The following is a 23,459-nucleotide window of genomic DNA, read 5'->3' as shown; positions in this document are numbered from 1 at the left end:
AAGACCAAGCACTCATTACTGGAGGTCTCAGCCCTGATTCTGAGAGGTTGTGTTAAATGTGTTTTTGTTTGGTTTTCACGAGTAGAAAGCAGTCGTTTGGGCCCAGCGTGTGTGTGTGTGTGTGTGTGTTGTATGATAACATAGTAAGCACGGCCTTACATTGATCTCTATTTTAATAGTGTGTTTGTAGAGCTTTTCAAAGAGCAGCCTGCGTGTTCAAGGCATTCATTGTCGCACAGTTTCTCACACAGACACACACACACACACACACACAGCATGTACAAATGCTGATTGACAGCTCTTTCTTGAATGTTGTCTCCATTTATGCCACGCAACTTTGGGGGATTGAAGCCGTCTCTCTGCCTCTCTGAACTTGTTGTTCTAAACTGTCTCATCAAAATTGAGTTCCTATTGAAACGCGTATGGCAAGCAGTGTTGGCTCATAATTGAGTTTCTGTTGAAAAGAGTATGGCAAGCTGGGTTGGCTCATAAAATGAAAGGTTTTTTGGGGGAAGCGTCATAAATGTCAGGCTTCACAAAGAGAAACTAAAAGCTTGAGATGTTACCTCTCATGTCTGTTCTCCTAACAAGGGCTTCGAGAGCCAGATCCGTCCTGCTTGCCCCTGATTGGTAAACACTCGAATTTCATCTTTTTTTTTTTTTTTTACAGGTTGACTGGGTGACGTGCAGATTTTTTACACTGTAAAAAAACGGCAGCTTGTATTTTTTGGCATAAATAACGACTATGAGTTATAAGGCTTTAGAATCATAAATTAAAAACATAGAAAATAGAAAATGAAATTGTACCAGTAACTAATTCTAATGAAAGTAAATCTGGATTAATTACAAAGTGAGTATCTGGTCTTTAGTCAGGGGATAATAACTCCTCAGAGACCAGCGATAAATATTCCGGGCTTGTTTATTTTATTGTTTCCTTTTCAGTGACTGGGGTAGAGGCTGGAAGGAGGAGACCTTCATTACTTGTTTAATGTTAGGACATAGGGATCTCAATTACACACCTCATGAAACAGGTAAACACCCAACAGGAGAACACACACACACACACACACACACTGTAATCAGTTACAATCAGTTGTAGGCCTACACGTCTTATTTGGAAAGAAGTGAGAGAAACCACAAGTATTGCATCATATAAATATTTTTTTCTGTTGTGGAGCTAATAACAAAATAACAAAGAAGAGAGGAGGTAGAAACCAAAAGAGGTGATGGGGTTTGGGAAATAAAAACATAAAGGACATAAAGTCTGTAAAGATCTCATCCTGTGTTGAATGATAAATGTATTATTCAGCCCAAATTTAGCAATGTTAATATTTGAACTAAATTGCTTTTTTTCCCCAGTTCCACCTAATTGCACACAAAATGAAAATATGCATTAATGGGTAATGTCACGGCAGTTTAAGTGAGAAAAAAAAGAAAAGGTAATTGGACTTGCATTTATAGCATGCTCTTTATTCTCTACAACCACTCAAGGTGCTTTACACTGCTAGTCACATTCACACAGCATATACAGATTGTGCATTAATGTCAAACTATATTTCATTTTATTTTATTAGTTTATTTGACAGGGACAAAGCTTTACACACACTGATGATACACCTCGGGCAATTTTGGGTTCAGTATCTTCGGGGATCAAACCACCAACACAATCAACACAATGTGTTGGATGTCATGAGTGAAGAATATGTTTGATTCTTTGAACTTGTACTCATATATTATTAAAGCAGAAGTAAGTGATATATTTGTGTTAATATAAGTCTTAAATAGTTATATCTTCCGACAGCAATCACTTACATAGAGTGTTTGGACTGAAACACGGGTCTCTCAGTCCCTCTGCTCTGCTCTGAGCCGAAGAGAAAACATTTATCGTATCCTACAGTTTTTATCCAATGAGGAGAGAGAACGGCATGCAGGGCTGTGTGTGCAGCCAAGGAACGCCGTGAATGTGGCGACGTAGGGACGAGGACTGTTATGGTGCGTTCAAGGAAACTCGTATTTTTCCGACCGTGAAGTGGTACCAGTTCGATCTGGTACGAGTTCACGGGTCGGAAGTTACGAGTGGCCGTTATAGTGACTTTCACAGGTAAAACAGGTCGGAAAAACACGAGTGGGTTGCCTGGAACGCTACAAAGTCGTAAGTTGTGACTTGAAGCTGTAATTTACGATTTCAAAAGCCTGCCTGGAACGCAGCATTAGCGAAAACGACCGGACCACTTACTTCTGCTTTAAGGCAGCACAAACAAAGATTTTTTTTTCTTTTTCCAGCATTGTCTTCACAGAATACGTTGTAATTGTTGGGACAGTGAAACTTTTGTGAACCCGTCAGTGTTACCTTTTGTTTGTGGCCACTGTTTTGTCCTCAGCAATTGGGGGACGCGAAATGTTGTCAGGTTATAATTGGTTGTCAGTCAACCATGATTTTTGGGACGTGTTTTGACTCGCCGAGGTCGTGGATGTTTTCACTAATGAACCTGATCCATGCGACACTTGTGTTGATCCCAGTTTTTGTATTTGCAGGTTTAATGGATGTATAATTGCTCGCTTTATGAATAATCAGATCAGCATGCAAAGAGGAGTGAAATTAGGGCTTTCAGCCACCGAGCAGCGCGGTGGTTCTGATGAGAGGGATCAGACCTAGTTATGTGGAAAACCGGCGACCGAGCTCCGCAGAGAGACATCAAAGCACAATGACTGTGTGTTCGCTGTCCCTCTGATCTGGGATCACAGGGGCCATTTTACCTCTGACCTGGAGTCTGCGGAGTGACGGGTGCACGCGACTGTCCGGATATGTCAAATATTTAAATATCACAGTCTCATTCGGAGGGATCATTAGCCGAGGCTTTGAGGGCTAAAGCCTCAGACAAGCCACTCTATCCAAAAAGAAGAGAGCTCTGCATTTAACAGGCGTGAATACACTTTAATGTCAAATTATACACATGCTAGTGGTGTAATATGGATGAAAGGCATCTATTGAAAAAGGATGACTTATCCTACATTACAGGATTTCTGTAACCATCAATCAGAGAGTCTTGGTCCCTGTTGCCTGCACTCTTAGAGCCAGACTGAACAATACAGTATGTTTCATTTAAAGTCCTTTTTTCTGCTATCAATTAAATCTGCATGGCACAAATTATTGCCAAAGTAAGGACGCTTGGCTAAAACTACATAGATCATCAAATATAAAAATAAGGACGACACAAACCAAATTCGAAACACATCCCTTCAGGTTATATACAGTAGTATATAACATTATGATTTTCAAGCTTCAACAGGTTATACAACTTAAACAAGTGTTTAGTTTCCACATGAGGCTTGTGTGTTGGATTGGATTTCATATGTTCCTGTTATTTTGCATAATTGTGTAGATTTTGTCCACTGAATGGAAAAATTAACAAGAAGACGATATTATTATTATTATCATTAATGTTACCATTCATTTGCTTTTTATCTGTTATATTGGAACAAGTCCAACTTCTACAGGAGCACAGACGTATTCTGGTAATGAATGTCAGATGTGTATCATCAGTTAAGTGTTCACATTAAATATTAATATAATAACCAGATGGAGCTTATAGATGCTCAGTTGTTGTTGTTGTTTTTTACTGAATTTTTTTTATCGCTGACTGTTGTTCTTTGGTAGATTATTGAAACAATTTTAGTTATAAATTTTTGTCTTCTCCATCTCTCCTCGTGTCCGGGTGTTGGTGTGGTCCACGCTCAGTATTTTATTAAGGCCATGGCAGCTGATGCGGGGGTGCCCAGTGAAATGGTTAAGCCCTGGCTCGCTTTCTACAGTGCAGAATGGGTAGGCATTAATCTGGCCCAGCTGGACAGAGGGAAATTAATGATCATTTACACTGACGACATAATCAGGCTTCACGCTGTCCTCCGATACTAAATTGCTTCTTTTGTTCCACAAGATCTCTGTCTTTCTCTCTCCATCCCTCTCTGTCAGTGTCTTTCTCTTTCTCCTTTGCTCTCAAATCTCTTTCTTTCTTTCTTTCTTTCTTTTCTTTTCTTTTTTTTTTCTCCCAGGTCGTTCTCTGTTATCGGTCATTAAGTGTTGTGTTTCCATGGAAACAGCCAGTTTGGCAGGAATTGGCATGCTGTAAAAGCGGGCCCTGTGATGTTTAATATGGAGAGCTATCTTCTTTCCGCTGAGAGCTTGTCCAGTTTAGTGTGTCGCCGCAAAAGAAAAAAAAAAAAAACCTGTTAGGGCTGCAGAGCCTGGAGGTATGGAGGTGGGGGGGAGGGGGGGTGGAGCTGACTCCAACATCTCTCAGCAGGGGGAGATATGGAAGGTTGTTGAGGGCGCACCCCCACCCACACAAAGGACGTGCGTAGGGCCCGCTGAAGACGGCCCCTCCGTCCCTTATCTCTCTGCAGAGGTTTGTGTAGATGTTCCTTTAATGCCGTCACTTCTAAGAGCGCTGACCCTGTTGGCAGGTTACATGGGGGGCTGTCTGTGTGTAATTAGGCTGCGCTCCGTGTGTAATGACTTAGCATGGAGCCGCTCTCTATCAGGCCCGGCAGATAGCCACTGTTAGCGTCAGACAGTCGGGGGGGAGGGTGGGAGGAAAGTGGGGGGGGGTTCGGCCATCACCAAGGGCGAGGCTATGGGGCGTCTGTGCAGCCACGGTCTCTCAGAGGAGAGGTTAAATTGAGTTCCTGAGTCAGTGGAAATCCCCCTATCGCTTATCGAAGGCAAGAGGGTTAAATATTCAGTCTGGGAGGTTTGAAATGTAATCTGCACTGTGAGTTTAAATTGTCTTTGGATTCCTCCCTCTCTGCTCTGTTCTGCCTGTGGTAAGACAGAGATAAGTGGGCCAGAGCAAAATGGCTGTCATAGCGACTGTCACTCAGGTGTGTGTGGAGCCTGCAGAGTCCGACACCAAGCTCAACTCACCAACTAATACAGTACATTGCACTTGAATCCGGTTTTTAAAAAAGTATCTGAAATACATTTGAGAACTATTTCAAAGTAGGGCTCAAGGATATGAAAAAATGAAGTTGCAATATGAGACATAATTTTTTGTTAAAGGGATACTTCACCCAAAATCGATAATTCACCAATTTTCTACTCACCGTCATGCCAAGGAAGGGTTTGGAGAACTTTCAGAGTTGTCAAAATGCTTTTGGAGTTCCAGGGGGGGTCCGGCTGGAAATGGGTTTTCATGTAATGCGCACTTTTGAATCATCCAAAACACACACTATGAAACATCCAGATACCTCCATGCTGCTCGTCCGTACTGACCCAAGTGTCCTGAAGCCGCGACATGAAAAGGTTGTTTGGAAAAAAATAATTTGATCTCTGTTTTTAGCCTTGTTGTAGTAGCAGCTCCCAGTGGCTGTGCGAGATGTGCGAGATTTGCTGCGAGATGTTTGTTCGTCGTTGTAAACCATTGGATGTCTGATGTAAACACGGAAGAACACCTCGCAACAAATCTTGCACATCTCGCACAACTCCGGAAGTTCTCCGATTTTGGGTGAAGTATCCCTTTAAACATGTTCACTCACATCTGGAGAACACCATTTTGTCCCTGCCTCCAAAAACAATCATCCCTACACAGTAACTGATCTCAGAATGAATCATCATCACTTTTTTAAAACAATATTTAATGTGCCAGAATCAAGAATAGTAGTTTATTCATCATGAGGTTGGTGGTTTATCTCTCAGTCTCCTCCTGTTGAAGTGTTTACGATTTGCAAATTGATCCCGCTACTTCAATAAAAACAGTGTCAAGTGCTAAAGCTGATTTTAATTTGGGATCATGGAAATTACACTGATCTCGGACGAGTTAATTTGGATTTGAAACACATTGAAATAATCAAGCCACATTAGAAGCTTTCCACTGGCTTTAAGTAAACAACATTTGTAGGACTTAGGTAATAAACAGAATTAATTCTTTGATGGGGATTTTTCCAGCGTTCAGCCGTGTTAAACAAAATCCATGCGTCTGGATAATGAGCACTGTATTCCACCGCCGTGCTGTTTTCACCCATTTGAATTATATAATATCACCTCATTGACCTCTGCTGCTCTAATGCCGCTATGAACTCTCTCCTCCAAATTATAGCAGATCCACACTCGACTGACGCCGGCGCTGTATCTCAGCTCATTACCCGTTTCATATTTACTGATGTTTTACAGGGCGAGAACTTAAAAGGGGAGATTTAAGATGACTTTTCGTACTTGCAGAGTTGCACAGTGAGGCTGCCAGGGGGATGCAGTCTTTTTAATTTTTTTATTTTTTTTTACTGTAACACAGTGGGAAGCCAAAAACCAAAAGAGTTCAGGGTTGAAATGTAGCTGCTAAAGCTTGGCAGAGGTGGACAGAGACGTGTGGAGCAGCGGTGTTTAAGCAGAGAGGGACAGATTGAGCATCTGTGGAAAAGATGTTGAGAGGATATGAAGTGCAGAGGAGGACAGACAGATGGCGTGAAAGAGCAGCGGTGCCTGCCCTGCACTCTCTGGCTGCATGGCTGAACTAGGACCAACAGTACCATGAACAGCGAGCTGCAAACCAAAAATAATGCAATTGGACATTATTATTTAAAAACATAATGAACCAAATACCCCAGATTAGGGAGTGAGTTCTTCTCGGAGCACATTCTTTTAATGAATGAGGAAGATATAAAACTGGAGAGTGCTCTAGCTGGATGAGACGGTGTGTGTGTGTGTGTGTTTTTTGCGAGCCGTTGGTATCAATAGGCTGAAACAAGCCAAGCCGGCGGTTCCACTGATGGGCAGGTGCCAGGCTTCAGCGTGTGGAAGTGGCGCAGTAATTATTCAAATGAGGAGGATGTGGAGGAGACGCCACAGGGAGAGAAACCTCCCGGGGGGGCTGTGTCTCCTCAGCAGGAGGACCGCCGCGGCCCACCCAAATACACACACACACACATATACACACACAACCGTGCAAAACATGAATTCACGCACAAACCAAAACATAATGTGCACACTCGCGCACACATTACAAGTCTTTTAGAAACAGAAACAAGGGGCACACACACATGCCCTTCTGAAATAATGTAGCACACACACACTGGCCCACACCCTTCACATGTTATTTTTCTGCTGCTGTGAGTTAATGCGATGGGGTGGGAGATGAAATTTAGATGATTGTATGTTTGATATACTGACTGGGCTGTTGCAACAATATGCAGGCATTTTCAGAGCTACATGAAATATTGGGAAGTCAAGAAAATAAGAGAAATAGTGAAGGGAAGAATTATAGGGAGGATATTTTTGCGGCTGTCTGTTTGAGAAAACCTAGTGGATGGGAAAAACAATTCCCCACCATCAGCAAGTTAATAAAAGGGCTGCAGTTTATCTCTGTCTCAAAGACAAATACCCTGACTGAGGATGGAAGGGAGGAAGGAGAAGAGGAGCAGGGCAGGGGGGTGGGGTGGGGGGGCTGCCCCACATTTCTTTTTTTTTCTGTCCTTCTCCACTCCAACAAGTCACTTACTATGAATCCCACATATTTGATGCTGCCCTGCTCTGCACTGAGCCAGTCCTGCTGGATCCTCGCGATACACACACACACACACACACACACACACACATAGCGCTCCTGTGTGACCCTCTGGTTCTGCTGACAGGGCTAATTAATGAATAAATACAAAAAGCGGGCAGTTAAAGGATGGCTGTGGGCTCCATCTGTCCAGCTGGTCCTGTGTGCCTGTTGGTATGTGGCCGTCTGTGCCTTGGCAGTGTGAGCATCCCCTCTTGTACGCTGCCGTACTGTCTGTTTGGAGAATATGTTTTTTCTTTTTTCTTTTTTCTCTCTCTCTCTCTCTCTCTCTCTCTCTCTCTCTCTATTTGCTCATGTGGGAGCAGAAACGGATCAATTATAATGTAAAACACAGCGTTAAAGGTCACTTTACTAAAGATCCTGATTGTGTGTTGATTAGCGAAGGTGCACTACAATGATGAATCAGTTATGGCACTGAATAATGAATCTCAAAGCTGTGGCAATCACAAAAAAATACGGGCACTTGAGCGGGGGCCTGAGATCTTGTGAAATATGACAAAAGGGGAAGTCGATAAACCGCATCACTCAGGATGTTGAAGTTTAAATGCACTGAATGAGAGCGCGCCACAGTACCTGCAGGTGAATGCAAGCGCTATTTCAGTGCGGAGATTAGACGGGGCTGAATGTAAAGACGTCTGTTGGGCGTGTTTGTTCACGTGTTGGAGCACAAGCGATGTTTTCTTTTGTGTTCGACCTGTTTGTATCACCGGTTGACAATCCCTCTGATAATGTTACAGAAGCCGATCCACCCTACCTCCTCTCCATGACATCGTTCTGTTTCTTTCTCTCTCTAATCTCAAACTCTCCCTAAGGGGTGTATGCAAATATTTAGCCCAGGCTTTGTTTCCTTTGATGAGTGCCTGGATGCTGCCTGCTCCGAGTTACTTTCTGTTGGCACCAGCAGCCTGTGTTGACTCTGATCACCTCCTATTGCACACAGTCTTACCAGTGGTGGACAGTGAAGAAGTGAATAACTTGAGTGTTGTATTTCATTACTTTTTGTTGAGTGTTGAGTAGTAATTTTAGAGGATGCTTTATCTCCACTACATTAGAAGGACAAATATAAGGAATGCATGATGACGGATATCAATAACCGATAACTTACTGCTTCTCATAACCGATACTGATACCGATAACAACTTTTAATAGTTTATATTCACAGCTGAGATTAAAAAGGCTAAGATGTAGTGGGTAAAGATGCCTTTAACATTAAAGCTCAGCCTCTGAATTAACACAGTAATATAACCGACATCACTACTGTTGTGATCACAACAAACACAACAGTTATAACCCTTCAGAAATCACCATTAGGGGCAAACGGACTGAAAATGTTGGTTAATTATAATTGCCTCTAGTAATCTGCAAAACATGTCATTATCCGACTTGTCTCTGTATTTCATCCAATGATTATTGTGGGATAATTATCGTCCAATATTGGGGCCGATAATTATTGTACTGATAGTTTTTTTTTGTTTTTTTTTTAAGTATATTTTTGGGGCTTTTTTGCCTTTAATGTACAGGAAAGTCGAGAGAGAGACAGGAAATGGGAATGACACGTAGGATGGGACCACTCGACGTGATTGTACCGATAGTTAATCAAAACAAATGTTGTCCTTGTTACTCCACTATATTTCTATTGATGCTGTCCTTATGTGATCGATGTAGATGTTAAAGGCCCCAGGTGAGTTCCGAACCCGGGTCTCCTGCACCGCGGGTGACGATGCAAACCGTTTTGCCAAGAGGTCAATGACCACTTGGCAAGTGGGTCTGCACGTCTTTTATGGGTGAGTGAGTTAAACTTCAGTACCGCTAAAGCCTGGTTTATGGTTCTGTGTTGTGACGACGGCGTAGCTACGGCGTAGACCCGATGCTGTCGTTGAGCATTTGAAGGGAACACGTTGCTTCCGCTCACAGTAAACAATGGCAACTGAAAAACGAATGCTTTTATTGCAAATGTTGAAGCGCAGGCGACGAAGAAGACGTTTGCGGAGGTGGTCTGTCCGATCACTAAACCGGTCGAGGCTGAGAACGGGTGAATTTACCACACTGACGTTCTGAGTGGACCAATCACAGTCCTTGCAGTTCGTGTCACTACTTGTTGACACGATGCATAGTTAGGATTTTTTGGAGGCGCGTGTCAGGCTACGGCGTAGGGTCCGCGTGGGTCGCCGCAATGCAGAACCATAAACCAGGCTTAACCGTAAGTTGTCACTTCACCTCATTGGTCCCTCGTGACTGTTACAGTAGTAGCTGTATACCCGCGGGCCGCCGCTATACTTACTCACTACTTTTGCTCTTAGAATTTTCTTTCTTCTTTTGCTAAATTCTGACACCAAAGACAACTGTTTGTGCTGTTTTGTGCAACAATGCCTCTTGAAGTTTTTGATTTCAGGAATATTGCTTTTGAATGAGTTCATCTGTGTGTCATTTTACAGTGGATTTGTTCCTAATGAATCTGATTAACCTCAGTCATCCCAGCTCGTAAATACCTGTCACTTGACAATTAACAGGATGTTGTTGGGTCGTGTGTAAAGGTATCAACAGCCTGTCTGCTAAGCTCCGCCCCCCTGTAGATACCTCTGTTGAGCTTTCCAGTTTGGCTTGCACATACTGCAGGCAGTTTACACTGACAATGGTGGCAGATTGATCCCTCAAAATACGTAGTCATTTTTGAAACAATGAGTCCTTGTTTTCAGACAGAATGCCTTCTCATTTTCAGCTGGCAGCCATTGATTTCACTGGCTGAGAGGACAACAGATGCTGGTAGATTTTGGCAGACTTTGTCGGGCGTAAGTGCCACGTCCAACCGACTAATACCTCCAGCCGACTTGTTTTTGAGCCATGAGTCTATCAAAAATATGCACTTGATGGCTGGATATGGTGTTGTGAAGGCTCTAGTCAGCCAACAGCACCCTGGATGGAGCTGATGGTGCCATACAACACTATCTTGGGTGCAGAAATCCAGTATAAAGACCAGAGCTGCTGAGACTCTGACGTCATACAGGACCAGTGCTGTGCTGTTACTCACAGTGTTTGGAAAGTTCACTTTCTACAACTACTTCAACTAGTTCAAAGTTCAGTTCACAACTTTTAAAGTTCAGTTCAGTTCATAATTTAAAAATTTTGAACGAAGTTCACAGTCCCAAAACTGAACTAGTTCATAGTTCTTTTTTTTCAATATGTTGCTGCAAGCTTTTTATTTTTCAAAATTATTGCCTCAGCCCACAGAACCACAGACAGCAATTAGTTACTTGTTCCTTTCCCCAAAAAGTGACTGAGTTACAATGATGAAAGTGATGTGGCATGATGGTGAGTAGATGATTGGTGAATGATAGATTTTTGGTGAAGAATCCCTTTAAACCAACAACAAACAGACTAATGTAATTTTGTTGGTTAATGATGCATCACTTAGACTTTGAAGTGATGTTGCTGTATCTTGCACGTCCACTCTTTACATATTTTTCTCTTGTGTCTTTGGAAATTAAAAAAAAAAAAGTCCAGTGTTGCTCTTCATGTGGATAATTCAAAGCAGGCCCTGTTGTTAAGGTCTCTCATGTGGACCTGTTTATGAATGTAACCACTAATGCGCTGGCTATCAAAGCAGGAGGCAGATTAGCTGCATACATGTTGTCCAACGCTGACAACGCTCATCCGTCTCTTTTTTCTCGCCTCCGTCTCATTGGGACAGAAAAAAAAAACCTGCCAGAGCCCCCGAACTTCACAGCAGCAGTCGGCGCGTGTGCTTTTTCCGCGTCTGACTGGTCTCTTCTCTGGAGGCTCCCATTGCTATTGAACTACGAGAGGCTTCTGGTGTGTTGTGTCTTATCGAGCTCCTCCGAGGGGCCGCCGCTCCCTATGTGTTCTCTCTTATTGAACTCTTCCTGGGGCCTGTGGAAGCTGGGTCTGCTCGGCAGAGCCCACTAATATTCCTTAATGATGTGGCATCTGTCTCTGTCAAGCTCCGCGCCGCTGCAGCCAGACGCGGCCTATTGTGGCTGACTTCACAGAGAGATAAGCAGTCCTCTCTCTTAGACACAGACGCAGGGACAATAACGTCAACACTACCAAACAACATCAGCGCTACCAGCGAACACAGCGAAAAAGTCAACAAATAAGTCTCTATACAAAGTGACAGAGGCAGACGGAAATCTTTTTCATCTGTTATCATTGGGACTGTTTTGACTTTGTTCTGCTGCGTTTCTGACAGGAGGAATAGTTAAAAAAAAAAAAAAAAAATCCCCAATAACAGGAGCCTGTCTGTGAAATTAAATGCAGCATTAACAAGTTTATATTTTTCTGAAATGATGTAACAGGAGCCGAGGAACAGGGGGATTGACTTGCAAAACAGTGGAGTTCTTTGATGAGCGTCGGGAGCCAGACGAATCTGCATACCACTTTTTAACAGTGATTTTCTGGAGTCTGGCCACCCTCTGTCTTCCCATCTGTGTGTTTACACTGACACTCAGAGCTTGGCTCACTGGAACCAGTCATCATGGCTAATGATGAGAATGCGAGTGTACGTACACAGGGGTGAAGCTGAGTTTGTGCACATGTACATTTGCGCGTCTCACTAACTGTCTGCGAGCGTGCGCGTGCGTGCGTGTATGTGTGTGAGTGAGATTCTCAGTGTGTGCTTGAGTGTCCTGCCTGCCAGAGGAAGCATATTGGTGCCGATTGGCATAGCTGCTCCTGTCGTATCCTGTGTGAGCGTTAGAAGCAGAAGGTTCGATTGGCCGTCAGTGGCACTCTGCAGAGCCACCTCTCCTCTTCTCCTGTGAGAATGACAGCCCTACACAGAAAGCTGTCCAGGCGTCACAGCCTCGAGCCAACAGCAGAACTGATTAACACTGCTAATTTGCTCCACAGCCTTTCCAATCCATGAATTTTCATTCCTCTTTACAAAAAAAATGATGGGCACCACAAAACACTCGCATCCATTTTATCCCTTTTTTTGTTTTCCTTTGAACATTCATGCATTATTTTTGGTAAACTGCTGCTTAGAGCTGACACTTCTATAATGTAAATGGGACTAAAACACACCCGTAGTCTTTAGGAACATCAATCAACGATTGACATACTTTAAAATACATAACTGAATTAATTTGTGGGTATGTTTGAGATGTGCTCTGCAAGAAAATAGGGAAATAAATCTGAATACACTTTCAAAAGAGAGATTTCTTTTGACTCCAATACTATTTGTTTCACAGCTGGTACTAGTTACCTTTCAAAATAAGAGTTTATTAAAAAAAAAACATTAAGGACTTTTTGTGATATTACATGTATGATATTAGATTTTTATTAAACTACCCAGCAGTATAAAGAGCTACTGCAATCTAAATGTACTGCTCACATGCTTATTGCCTCAGTCATAATGATCCAGAATAATAAGACACAGACAGAGGCCATTCTGCTTAATAAGTACTTAGTTGAATTGCATTCGGTTTGGCAATATTAATAGTTAACTTCCCTTTGACTTGCAATAGGGCACTTCATACTGAAGATCATTCAGCACTTCTGTTTCCACTGGCAAACTATTATATTTTCTTATTGGTGTTTGTTAATATTGAAGTAAGCAAATCAGTTGAAATAAGTTTAATTAAATCTATTTCTAATGCCAACTAGATGTAGTGAAATGATAGTTTCACTTAGCTATTACCAAAAAAAAAGAATAGATCAATATGCAACTTTTGCTGTAATCAGGGTGCGATTTGTGAAAAAAACAGAGGGGGGGATAGTTTGCGCTGGGGTCCGATCCCCGGATCGGATCGGATGGGCCCAGGTTTAGTGATGAGGAAACTGTCACTGTCCGCTGCGCATCTGTCAGCAGCTGCTCCAAATAGACTCGTCACTAACTTTATTTTGAAGGGACAGATTAGATGTTGATTTTGTTGCACCCAAACATTAAAGCAGAAGTAAGTGATATATTTGTGTTAATATAAGTCTTAAATAGTTATATCTTCCGACAGCAATCACTTCTATAGAGTGTTTGGACCGAAACACGGGTCTCTCAGTCCCTCTGCTCTGCTCTGAGCCGAAGAGAAAACATTTATCGTATCCTACAGTTTTTATCCAATGAGGAGAGAGAACGGCATGCAGGGCTGTGTGTGCAGCCAAGGAACGCCGTGAATGTGGCGACGTAGGGACGAGGACTGTTATGGTGCGTTCAAGGAAACTCGTATTTTTCCGACCGTGAAGTGGTACCAGTTCGATCTGGTACGAGTTCACGGGTCGGAAGTTACGAGTGGCCGTTATAGTGACTTTCACAGGTAAAACAGGTCGGAAAAACACGAGTGGGTTGCCTGAAACGCTACAAAGTCGTAAGTTGTGACTTGAAGCTGTAATTTACGATTTCAAAAGCCTGCCTGGAACGCAGCATTAGCGAAAACGACCGGACCACTTACTTCTGCTTTAAGCATATAGAAAGAGACCGGGTTGAGACTGGCTTTTGCTCAGACCTGGAGACAGACCCGACCCAGCGCAACCGGCATGAGACTCGCCTTTTTTTTTTCTTTTTCTTTTTTCTTTTTTGAGAATTTACAGTAGCCTGGGCTACATATGACGGTCTGGGAGACGCTGTGCGCTACTGTAGGGAGGGTGAGAAGGCTCACGGTTCAAATGATGTAGACTTGATCTAAAGTAGGCTCTGTCTGACCAGAGGGGGGACAACACGTATCCCCACCGGGGATAATAATAAATGACCAGAGGGGGGGACATCGAAAACAGGGGGGGGGGAAATCCCCACCATCCCCCCCGGCAAATCGCACCCTGGCTGTAATCATAGAAAGTATTTTATTTAATATTTCTAAAAGGAACATTGAGCATATTGCTCATTCTTCTCAGATATCTTCATGCAGAAGCTCAAGAGGCTTACCTCAGCTCAAACACTGCATATGATTATCAGTAAAGTTGGCTGCCAGAGTGCTTGCTTTGTCTCCTGTAGCTGCCCCATTACCTGTGAGCTCTCAAGCTCTAAAACCCTCAAATATAATTTCAGGCCGGCTGATGTGCTTATGGCTCTTCAGTGATGATGGTCACTCATCTCCAACCTCCAGCTAAAAGGGGATTTAAAGCTCCTCGGGCCTATCGTGGCCAGCATTACCATGTGCTGTCTGCCTGCGCCCATCGCTCCTCCAGCCTAATGCTCATTGGCCGGCTCCTTCTTCTGGGCCGGAGCTCTGTCTGGTTGACAGCACAGCTCAATCTTCTCTCAGAATGGACGGGGACCTCATCTGCCCATTATTGGAGCTTGTAATAGGCAACCTGTCAGAGACATGAGCACCCAACAGTACAATCTGTCTCTATCTGAGCGTCTTTTGTAGTTTTTATTACTCCACGTAGAGTGATAGAATGAATAAAGCAGGTTTTCCTCAGGCAAACATCCAAAATGGCAGAGAAACAGATACCAGTGGCTTTATGTGGCAGCGAATGATACATAATAGATATAGGTCACTGGAGAAGGGAACAAACTGTGGAGGTGGATACAGGACACTGGTGTCGTGCCTGTCTAATCAGAGGGAGCACGATCCAGCTCAGGTGTATGACACTGATCTCTTATCTGTTGGATTTATGTTAAAGTAGTTGTCAGCTGTGTGAACCAAAAAATCACTGAGTGATCATACAAATCATACTGTCTGTAGTTTCACTACTGAAGAACAGGCCTGTCACAGTTAGAACATAATCGCCTGATCAACATCATTTGAGCAGGTCGAAATAATTTTGCATTATCATTAAAATAGTTTCCATTCATCTGTATAAAAACAGCTGGAGGAAACTAACAGAAATGTCATATTTCCATCACTATCGCCATGTTGTTTTCCACCATTTGAGGTTTGACTAGTCCTCAGTAGCCCCAGTAACTTATTTGGCTTTTTATTAGCAAAAATCAAATATTGCTTTCATAAATACGTATTTCACTGAAGTCGAATCACACCCGCATACAAATGAAATCTTTCTCGTACCTTAGAATGAGTTGTTACAAGTCGTTACAAATACGTAAGGGAGGGCACACCGAACCAAGGCTGCCATGTTGCATCGCCATTTTTTACATTCAGTGGCAGCGTGACCGTAGGTAACCACGGAAACTCACCGGAGCTGTCGGCTTGGGGAGAAAGTTTTCCAGGTAGCGCCTGTTAAAACTGTCACCACTGTGGAGTGTGAGGAAGGACGGAGGCACTGATGTTGCATTCAGGTGCAGTCAGGCAGTCGGCCGTCGGCAAACCAACCGGATGTCATTTTACTCGACAAGAGAAGACGGTAAAACGTGGGTCGGGTAAACAATACGACATCACCATGACAACATATTGTCATGCCTGTATTGTTTTGCCTCATGCTGGTGGACCACTTGTTTACATAGACGCTTGTTTATCCTGTTACATGCAGCGTCTGTTGTCTGTCTGACGTCTGCCCGAGTTCATGTGAATGCAACATCAAGAATACGTTCAGATATGCAACCGCACCGCTAGATGGGGGTAAATCCTACATATTATCGCTTTAATGAAATCACCTCGCCCCCTTCTTCTTTTATGGGTTAATGACACATGAGTGGAGCCACAAACTGTTTATCTCGAGGAGATTAATTTTCTATTTATTCAACAACCACATTTCAATGAGCATCTATTGACATAAGCATCATTGATTTAGTTACAAAGCCGCTGTGGGCACATTTTGGTTTTAGGCCAAATGAAAAGAGGACCCAATAACTTGGAGGAGGCAGTTTGTCTGATTTGCAGCGAACAAAGTTGTTGACACCACAAATTAAAAAAAAACATCTACATATTCAACACCACACCCAATTCGCCAAACTTGGAAAGACACCTGCAGCCACAGTTCCATCCTGACAATTGGCTATTCCTGAAGATTTCTGACAAGCGTCTGAATATAGCCTACATGTGGCAGTACCAGATGGCGCACGTTAATAGTGTAACACGGTCTATAGCCAAAGAAATGTAGCCATTCGATACCCTTGAAAAACCCGCATTTAAAGAAATGCTGCAAAAGTTTGACAAGACAATTAAATTGTTAATCACAATTATTTGGCAATTATGGCAATTAAAGCAGATATCAGTGGAATGTTTTTGTTAATATAAGTCCTAAATAGTCCTATTTTACGTCAGCAATCACTTACATGAAGTATTTCAGCCTAAACACGAGTCTCTCCGTCACTCTGCTCTGCTGTAACCCGAGGAGAAAATTTTCCTTGTGGGATACAAGTGTTATCCAATGAGGGGAGAGAACGGCATGAAGGGCTGTGTGTGCAGCCAAGGGATGCGCGTGAATGTGGTGACGTAGCACGAGGACCAATTGATGCCTGACAAGGGCGGGGGCTGCTAACTCATGGTGCGTTCAAGGAAACTCGTACTTTGTGTTTTTCCTTCCTGTGAAGTCATACCAGTTCGATCTGGTACGAGTTCACGGGTCGGAAGTTACGAGTGGCCGTTATAGGGAACTTTCACAGACAACAGGACGGTAAAAACACGAGCTACGGGTTACCTGGAACGCTACCAAGTCGTAGTTGTGACTTGAAGCTGTAACTTACGGTTTCAAAAGCCTGCCTTGAACACAGCATTAGCCGAAACGGCCGTGCCGATGATATCTGCTTTAACTGTCGACTAAAATTTCTTGATTGTGACAGTCCTAAATTCTTCTTATTCCAATATAAGATTATATTTTTGTCAGATTTAGCTTCAAACTAGGCCAATAATACAGCCAACAAAACTATAAACCACAATATCTCATTATGCAAATCTTAGCACAAAGTTATTTGTGGAATTGATGAAAGTTAATATTGAGTCATTGTCCAGCCCTGTTGTAGTACTATAATCCAGTTTAATATTTTCTCCTGCTTTAATTCGTGATGTCACGTTCTTACCAACTGTGTGTGTGTGTGTGTGTCGCCACAGCAGCTAATTTTCATACATGTCGGACCACTCTGACAGTGGTTGACTTCATTCCTCACTGGTTTGCTGGCTTCACGCTTTGAGGCGGTAATTAAGCAGCGCATTTTCCAATGAGGTGGTTTGATGATTGTAGCAGCAGAGACTGCACAATTATACAGTACACAGAAATCATTTTAAATCCCTCAGCACTGTACAGAATGGGAATTCAGGACATGTAAAGGAGGTGGCATGTGAAATTTTTTTTTTTTCCTCTGAAGATTTTTTTTTTTTTTTTGAAGGGATTCACAAATCCAAAAAATTACCTTACTATGTAATATAAGAGGTAACCAATATTTTTGGAATCCCCACATAAAGCAATATGAGTCTTATTGATTTCTGACTGTGTTGTTTCTTCTTCTCTTTTTGTGTGTGAGCTCAGAGCAGAGAGGGCTCTGTCTGTGAAGACCATGCATCTTGCAGAGAGAGGGGCAGACCCCGGGAGCACTACCACACATTAGAGGAATGAATATTGATTTAAAAACAAATTTGACATGGTTTTTAAATCAACCTGAAAAACGCTCTGCAGTCAGAGGTTTACAGTCTGTCAATGGAGCGGAGAAGACTTGGCTCTTGTTTTATGGTTTAATAAGATTCTGTTAATGGCTTCTTCTACCAGTGTTTATGCTGTGTACATTTTACTGTGGGTGGCCCAGAGCTGGGGCCATGAGTGGGCCACTGTTGGGGGAAAGAAAAAGAAAAAAACAGAGGAAACACTGTGCCATTGTCCCTCTGAAATAGTGTGGTTTATGATGTATAACAGGCATGTCCAAACAAACTATTCCACAAGGGTGGCTGCAGGTTTTTGTTCCAACCAATCAAGAACACACAATTTGACCAATCAACTGTCTGCAGACTGAGATCAGCTGATTAAATCAGTCAAGTTTGGTGTGCTGCTGCTTGGTTGGAAAGAAAAGCTGCAGCCACACGACCCTTTGTGGAATACTTTATGCCTGACGTATACGTATGAAGAGCAGAGCTGCAAGCTGCTCAGAGCTATGCTACGGAGGCTAATGGGATTTCTTCTCATCAAACTCATCAAATACACAATCCAACAACTCCAAAACACTCTGGTGGACAAGTTGTGACCTGCACATTCACCACGCTATGAGATAATAACAGAACGTTACGAGACAGAGTTGTTTTCGAAGTAAATTCAGAGACTGCTTGCTGAAAAACTGCCCCTGACGGGAACGTGCATCAGCAGTTTTGCATGAATTTACCTAGAATTTCCCAAGAAATCCCATGAGCCTCCATAGTGTAGCTCTGAGCAGCTTGCCGCTCAGCCGTTCTAAAAATAGCTCGCACCGACAATTAAAGGTAACGAACCTACTGCTATGACTATAGGGATTATGGCAATGGGCCAATTTGCCATGATGTTGAACTATCCCTTTGAATTAACACATTAGCCTATATTTTTCCATCAATTATATATACTATATACTGTATATATAGCCTATATATTTGGAGAGTTTCCATACATGTCACCTTCTTGGGGTGGCCCTTTTTCTTCTCAAAATAATCCCAGATTTCTTGCTCGACATGATATTAACTGTGGATCCACCACCATAGCGCAGTGTGAAAAAAAACAAACTGACAGTGAGTGAGTGTCATGACTTCCTGTATCTGGCCCTTCAAATTAAAAGCTCTCTAGCCTTTCATACACAGTAAAGTCATATAGATTTTGACAAGACACGGCTCCAAATGTTTTTTTTTTCTATCCACCAATGAAATTTAGGTCGACTAATGACTTCTTGGTCGACTATTTGGGGGCAGCCCTATAGGTATGTGTGCAAATACTCATTTTGGGGTGTCAGGTCTGAGCCTGCCTCATATAGGACTAATTGTGTGTGTGTGTGTGTGTGAAGTGCAGACTAATGATTTTTTCGGGAAGAGAGAGATTTCACCTTCCTTCACACTTCACTTTGAGCAAGTGGTTTTAAGTTGTTAGAAACTAAGCAGGATCCTGCATCCCTCCGAGGGCGGCCAAAATAAGACACCAGGCAATCTAAGCAGAGTGCCTGGTTGGCAGGGTCTGAGCTGCTGGGGCCAGGTTTTTGCTGCTCAGTGGGCCAGTGGAAGGAAACCGCCCCTGGCCGCCCGCCCAGCTTTCAGCTCGACAGAGACGGATCATATGGACACCGGTGTTTTCCTTTTCCTAATTGCCGCGCATCAACACATCAATCCAGCAGATCTGATATTTCACAACAGCACCAGAGATACTTTGACACTGTCAAAAAAAAAGAAAAAAAAAAAGAAGCACCGGTCGGTAAACATTCGGCCAGGACACCTCAGGACCGGGGCGGTGAGCTCATTCCACTCATGTCTGATCTCATTGATATGTACGCTGTAGTGTGTGTGGAGATCAGTGATTGCATCTCAAACACCACAGTTAGTCAGTGAAACCCGAGGCCACGACTGCTCGGTTTAATTGATTCATGACCTGAGTCACATGATAAATACAAACAGCGGCTCGCTCAGTGTAAACAACACCGGCCCACAAAATGGAGACTGTGGAGCTCCTGGAAGAGACTGGCCGAGCTGCACTGTGTCATGCTACATGCACAGTACAGACGGTTTCCAGCTACCTGGACGTTTTCACAGGTCCCCCCCCCCCCCCCCCCCCCCCCTTCTTCTTTCCTGACCAAGCAGGTCTCAAGTTGTGTGATAGTCTGGTGAGGTGCCACTCTGTGAAATAGTGTTGTCTGCGCCTCATTTAGGGACACTGGATGAAAACAAAAGCAAGTGTGTGTGTCCCCAGCTTTATTGATTGTTTAATGACACATCAGAGAGCACTGTTTCACTGACAGACTTTGTCTTTTGCTTTAAAAAACTGCATTATCCCACAGTTCCAGTATAGATGTGTCATTATATACACACTAATGAAATCCATTAAATTTGAGAATAAAAAGAGAGAAGCATATCAAACTTTGACGCTTAAACTTTTTTCTCCTTTCTCTCAAAGTGTGATTGTGTTTGTTGTTTTTCATTACAGAGTTATTTTCTGCATGGTGTAACAGTGCTGTAAATGAACTCAATTAGAAAACAACATGAATCTGATCAACCTCTTTTTAGATTCTTAGTTTGGCCAAGGAAAGGAAACATAAGAAAAACCACATGAACTTCACATGTGATTCACATGTGCAAAATTTTGCACATGGGAATCATGTTATTCGCACATGGGAAACATGTGGTTTTGGCCCAATTTTATGTGAATCACATGTTACCACATGTGTTACCATGTAGAGGTAAGGACATGTGTAAAACATGTTACCACATGTGGAAAATGGGTTCACATGGGAATTCACATGTGATTCACATAAAATTGGGCCAAAACCACATGTTTCGCATGTGCAAATAACACGATTCCTGTGTGCAAAATTCTTCACATGTGAAAAAGTTTGTATGTTTTTTCTGTAAGTGTTATTGAATCACATGTGGCCTGAATGTGGTCTGCACAGTTTTAAGATTCATCAAATGTAATCACTGGCTACTGACACTTTTTTATGGAGCTAGAACAGTCTCATAAGTCATAAATGCACACAGAAATTCATAAATGCACAAAAAAGTTTCACAAATGTATTTGGGGATTTGTATATACATGTGACTCAAAACACAAATACATTTTCAATGCACACACAAATATGTTTCATTTCATATGTAAGTAAAAAATATTCACATATAAAAAATAAGATTCATAAACATATTTCCAATGCACACACAAATCTAAAAAAAAATCACAAATATATATATATATATAATATACGGTATATATACTAATAGGAATGTAAAATAATAGCTAATAGCTGGGTGAATGCAGTGCAACGTGGAGCTCCAGCAGCTGATCATCGGTGATGCAGGCAGCAGGTGAGGTAACATCGAGTCCAGGAGCCGTAACCCACCAGTCTCAGTCCATGACAGTTTGTGTTGCAGCTTTACAGTTTGAGACAAGACAGAAACTTAAGTCTCCGGGTTCTGTAAAACAATTTAAAACACTATCAAAATATGTTTCACAGCTTCACATTAGCTTATTAGCCTAATGCTAACATCGGCTACAATAATATGACATTACTCCTTATGGGATAATCGTGTAGTTCAAACATGGACATAAGATTCTGAGATTACTGTAACATATTTATAAAGTTTACCTCGAGTTGTAGATGCTAACGGTGTAGCAGCGTAGCCGCTCAGCACATCGTTGAGCCTGAAGCTAACTGCCAGAGGCCATCTTTCGTCTCCAAGCGGCGCCGTCCGGCTAGCTTCCAGCCTCTCACCCAAACAAGCCCCAAATGCGTATTTGATGAAGATTGCAAATACTTTAACATTCATGTATTTGTGATTTTTTTTTTTGATTTGTGTGTGCATTGGAAATATGTTTATGAATCTTATTTTTTATATGTGGATATTTTTTACTTACATATGAAATGAAACATATTTGTGTGTGCATTGAAAATGTATTTGTGTTTTGAGTCACATGTATATACAAATCCCCAAATACATTTGTGAATCTTTTTTGTGCATTTATGAATTTCTGTGTGCATTTATGAATTATGAGACTGTTCTAGCCCCATACTTTTTATCCAAGCTGCTGTGGCTTCAGATTTATTTTTGATCTGTAGACTGAAGCTTAAATTTCATCTGTGAAAATTCACAATAATATATATAATAATGTATCAGTAGTTCATTATAAAGTGTGTACTTATTGGTGGATGGAAGAAGTGGGTTTCAAATATATAAAAGTAAAGCCAATTAAAGTAGACACATGGTAACTCTCTAATTGCTTTAAAATATTCAACAAGAGGCTTTACCTGCACAGAATGGTTTTCTGGTGTGAAGAGCCTTTTTAGTGTCTTGGGGCAGCAGGATAAGTAGTAATCCCTCGGGCAGCGCTCTGTTGTAGACTACACATCCCATAGAAAGCCCCGGCTGCTGAGTCAGCTGCAATCCTTCCAGGGGTCCTGGACTAATCTCTCGATACGTCTACCTCCAACCTTTCAGTGGTCCAAGTATCCGTCAGTCTACCTCTGGTTGCCCCTCCTCTCTGAGCATCCCAGACCTTTGTGATATCCCCAAACCATTTCTCTTACTTATTTGGTAGGATTCGCAAAGTCTGAGTCTGTTGAGTGTTGCGATTTCCTGTGGAAAACCGTTGTTATTCTTTGTTTTTTTTTTTACTTTAGTAAAGAGATGTGGTTTTTCAGAGGCTGCAAAAACTCTCCAGCCTGTCGGGTCACAGTAGCCCTCAGTAACTCACTGGATTAAGGCACAAATATGTTGTCACCAGGCTGTAAATGAAGCTGCTTGTCTCTGCTCCAGAGGAGCTCACATTGTAGAGATACAAGGTGTTCACCCTGCAGTGAGGATCTGCTGGAGGTTGCGTTTATTTAATTTGATCCTGACTGCCAGACTGCAGCCGGCTAGCTAAGTGCTTTGCCATTAAGGCTCTGCTCTGTGTTTAATTCTGCTACAGTGCTGAGGCTTATGGGCGTAATGGCAGGCTGCATACTGCCTCCTCTACAGTAGATGTTTAGCATCATGTGTTACTTACTTTGTGGTCCTCTTAATTAAGCTAATGGCTGTGGTCACCTGACCTTTGATTCCCCCTCTCTGTTCTCTTCTCCGTCTGCAGATTTATAATGAGAAGAAGAGCCAGTTTGAAATCAAGAAAAACAACCCCAAGGACTTGGTGGAGAGAGTGGCACGGGACATCTCCAAGCTGCTCAACAGTAAGAGGAAAGCCCTGGAGGTAAGAGGAGAATGCCCCACATATCATAACACCTGTGTAGAAACTCACACTACTCTGATGCACACACACATAAACACACACACACATTCCTAGAGGTTTTTATGTTGAGACAAATACAGGTTTTGTGTCAGTGTGTTCTTTTTAAATGCACATATGAGAAGATACATAAAGACAGTTTTAAAATTTAAACCCAAATCAACAGAAGACCAGAGGATTTAGTGGCAT

At 42.4% G+C, this 23,459-nt stretch overlaps 1 protein-coding gene across 4 annotated transcripts in view; it reads left to right on the top strand.

The window, feature by feature from the left end:
• The window catches only part of cacna2d2a (calcium channel, voltage-dependent, alpha 2/delta subunit 2a), a 177,101-nt gene that overhangs the window by 30,598 nt on the left and 123,044 nt on the right, over positions 1–23,459 (top strand). For all 4 annotated transcript variants that reach the window (XM_085777422.1, XM_085777425.1, XM_085777423.1 and 1 more), the window contains exon 3: positions 23,118–23,234. In XM_085777422.1, coding sequence (XP_085633548.1) covers positions 23,118–23,234 — 117 coding nt within the window. The remainder of the gene's footprint in view (positions 1–23,117; positions 23,235–23,459) is intronic.

This window comes from Trachurus japonicus, chromosome 5 (genome assembly GCF_045865225.1).
Source record: "Trachurus japonicus isolate A0001 chromosome 5, Traja_1.0".
NCBI lineage: Eukaryota > Metazoa > Chordata > Actinopteri > Carangiformes > Carangidae > Trachurus > Trachurus japonicus.
The sequence above is the reverse complement of the archived record's forward strand: the minus strand, read 5'-3'. Positions and strand labels throughout refer to the sequence as shown.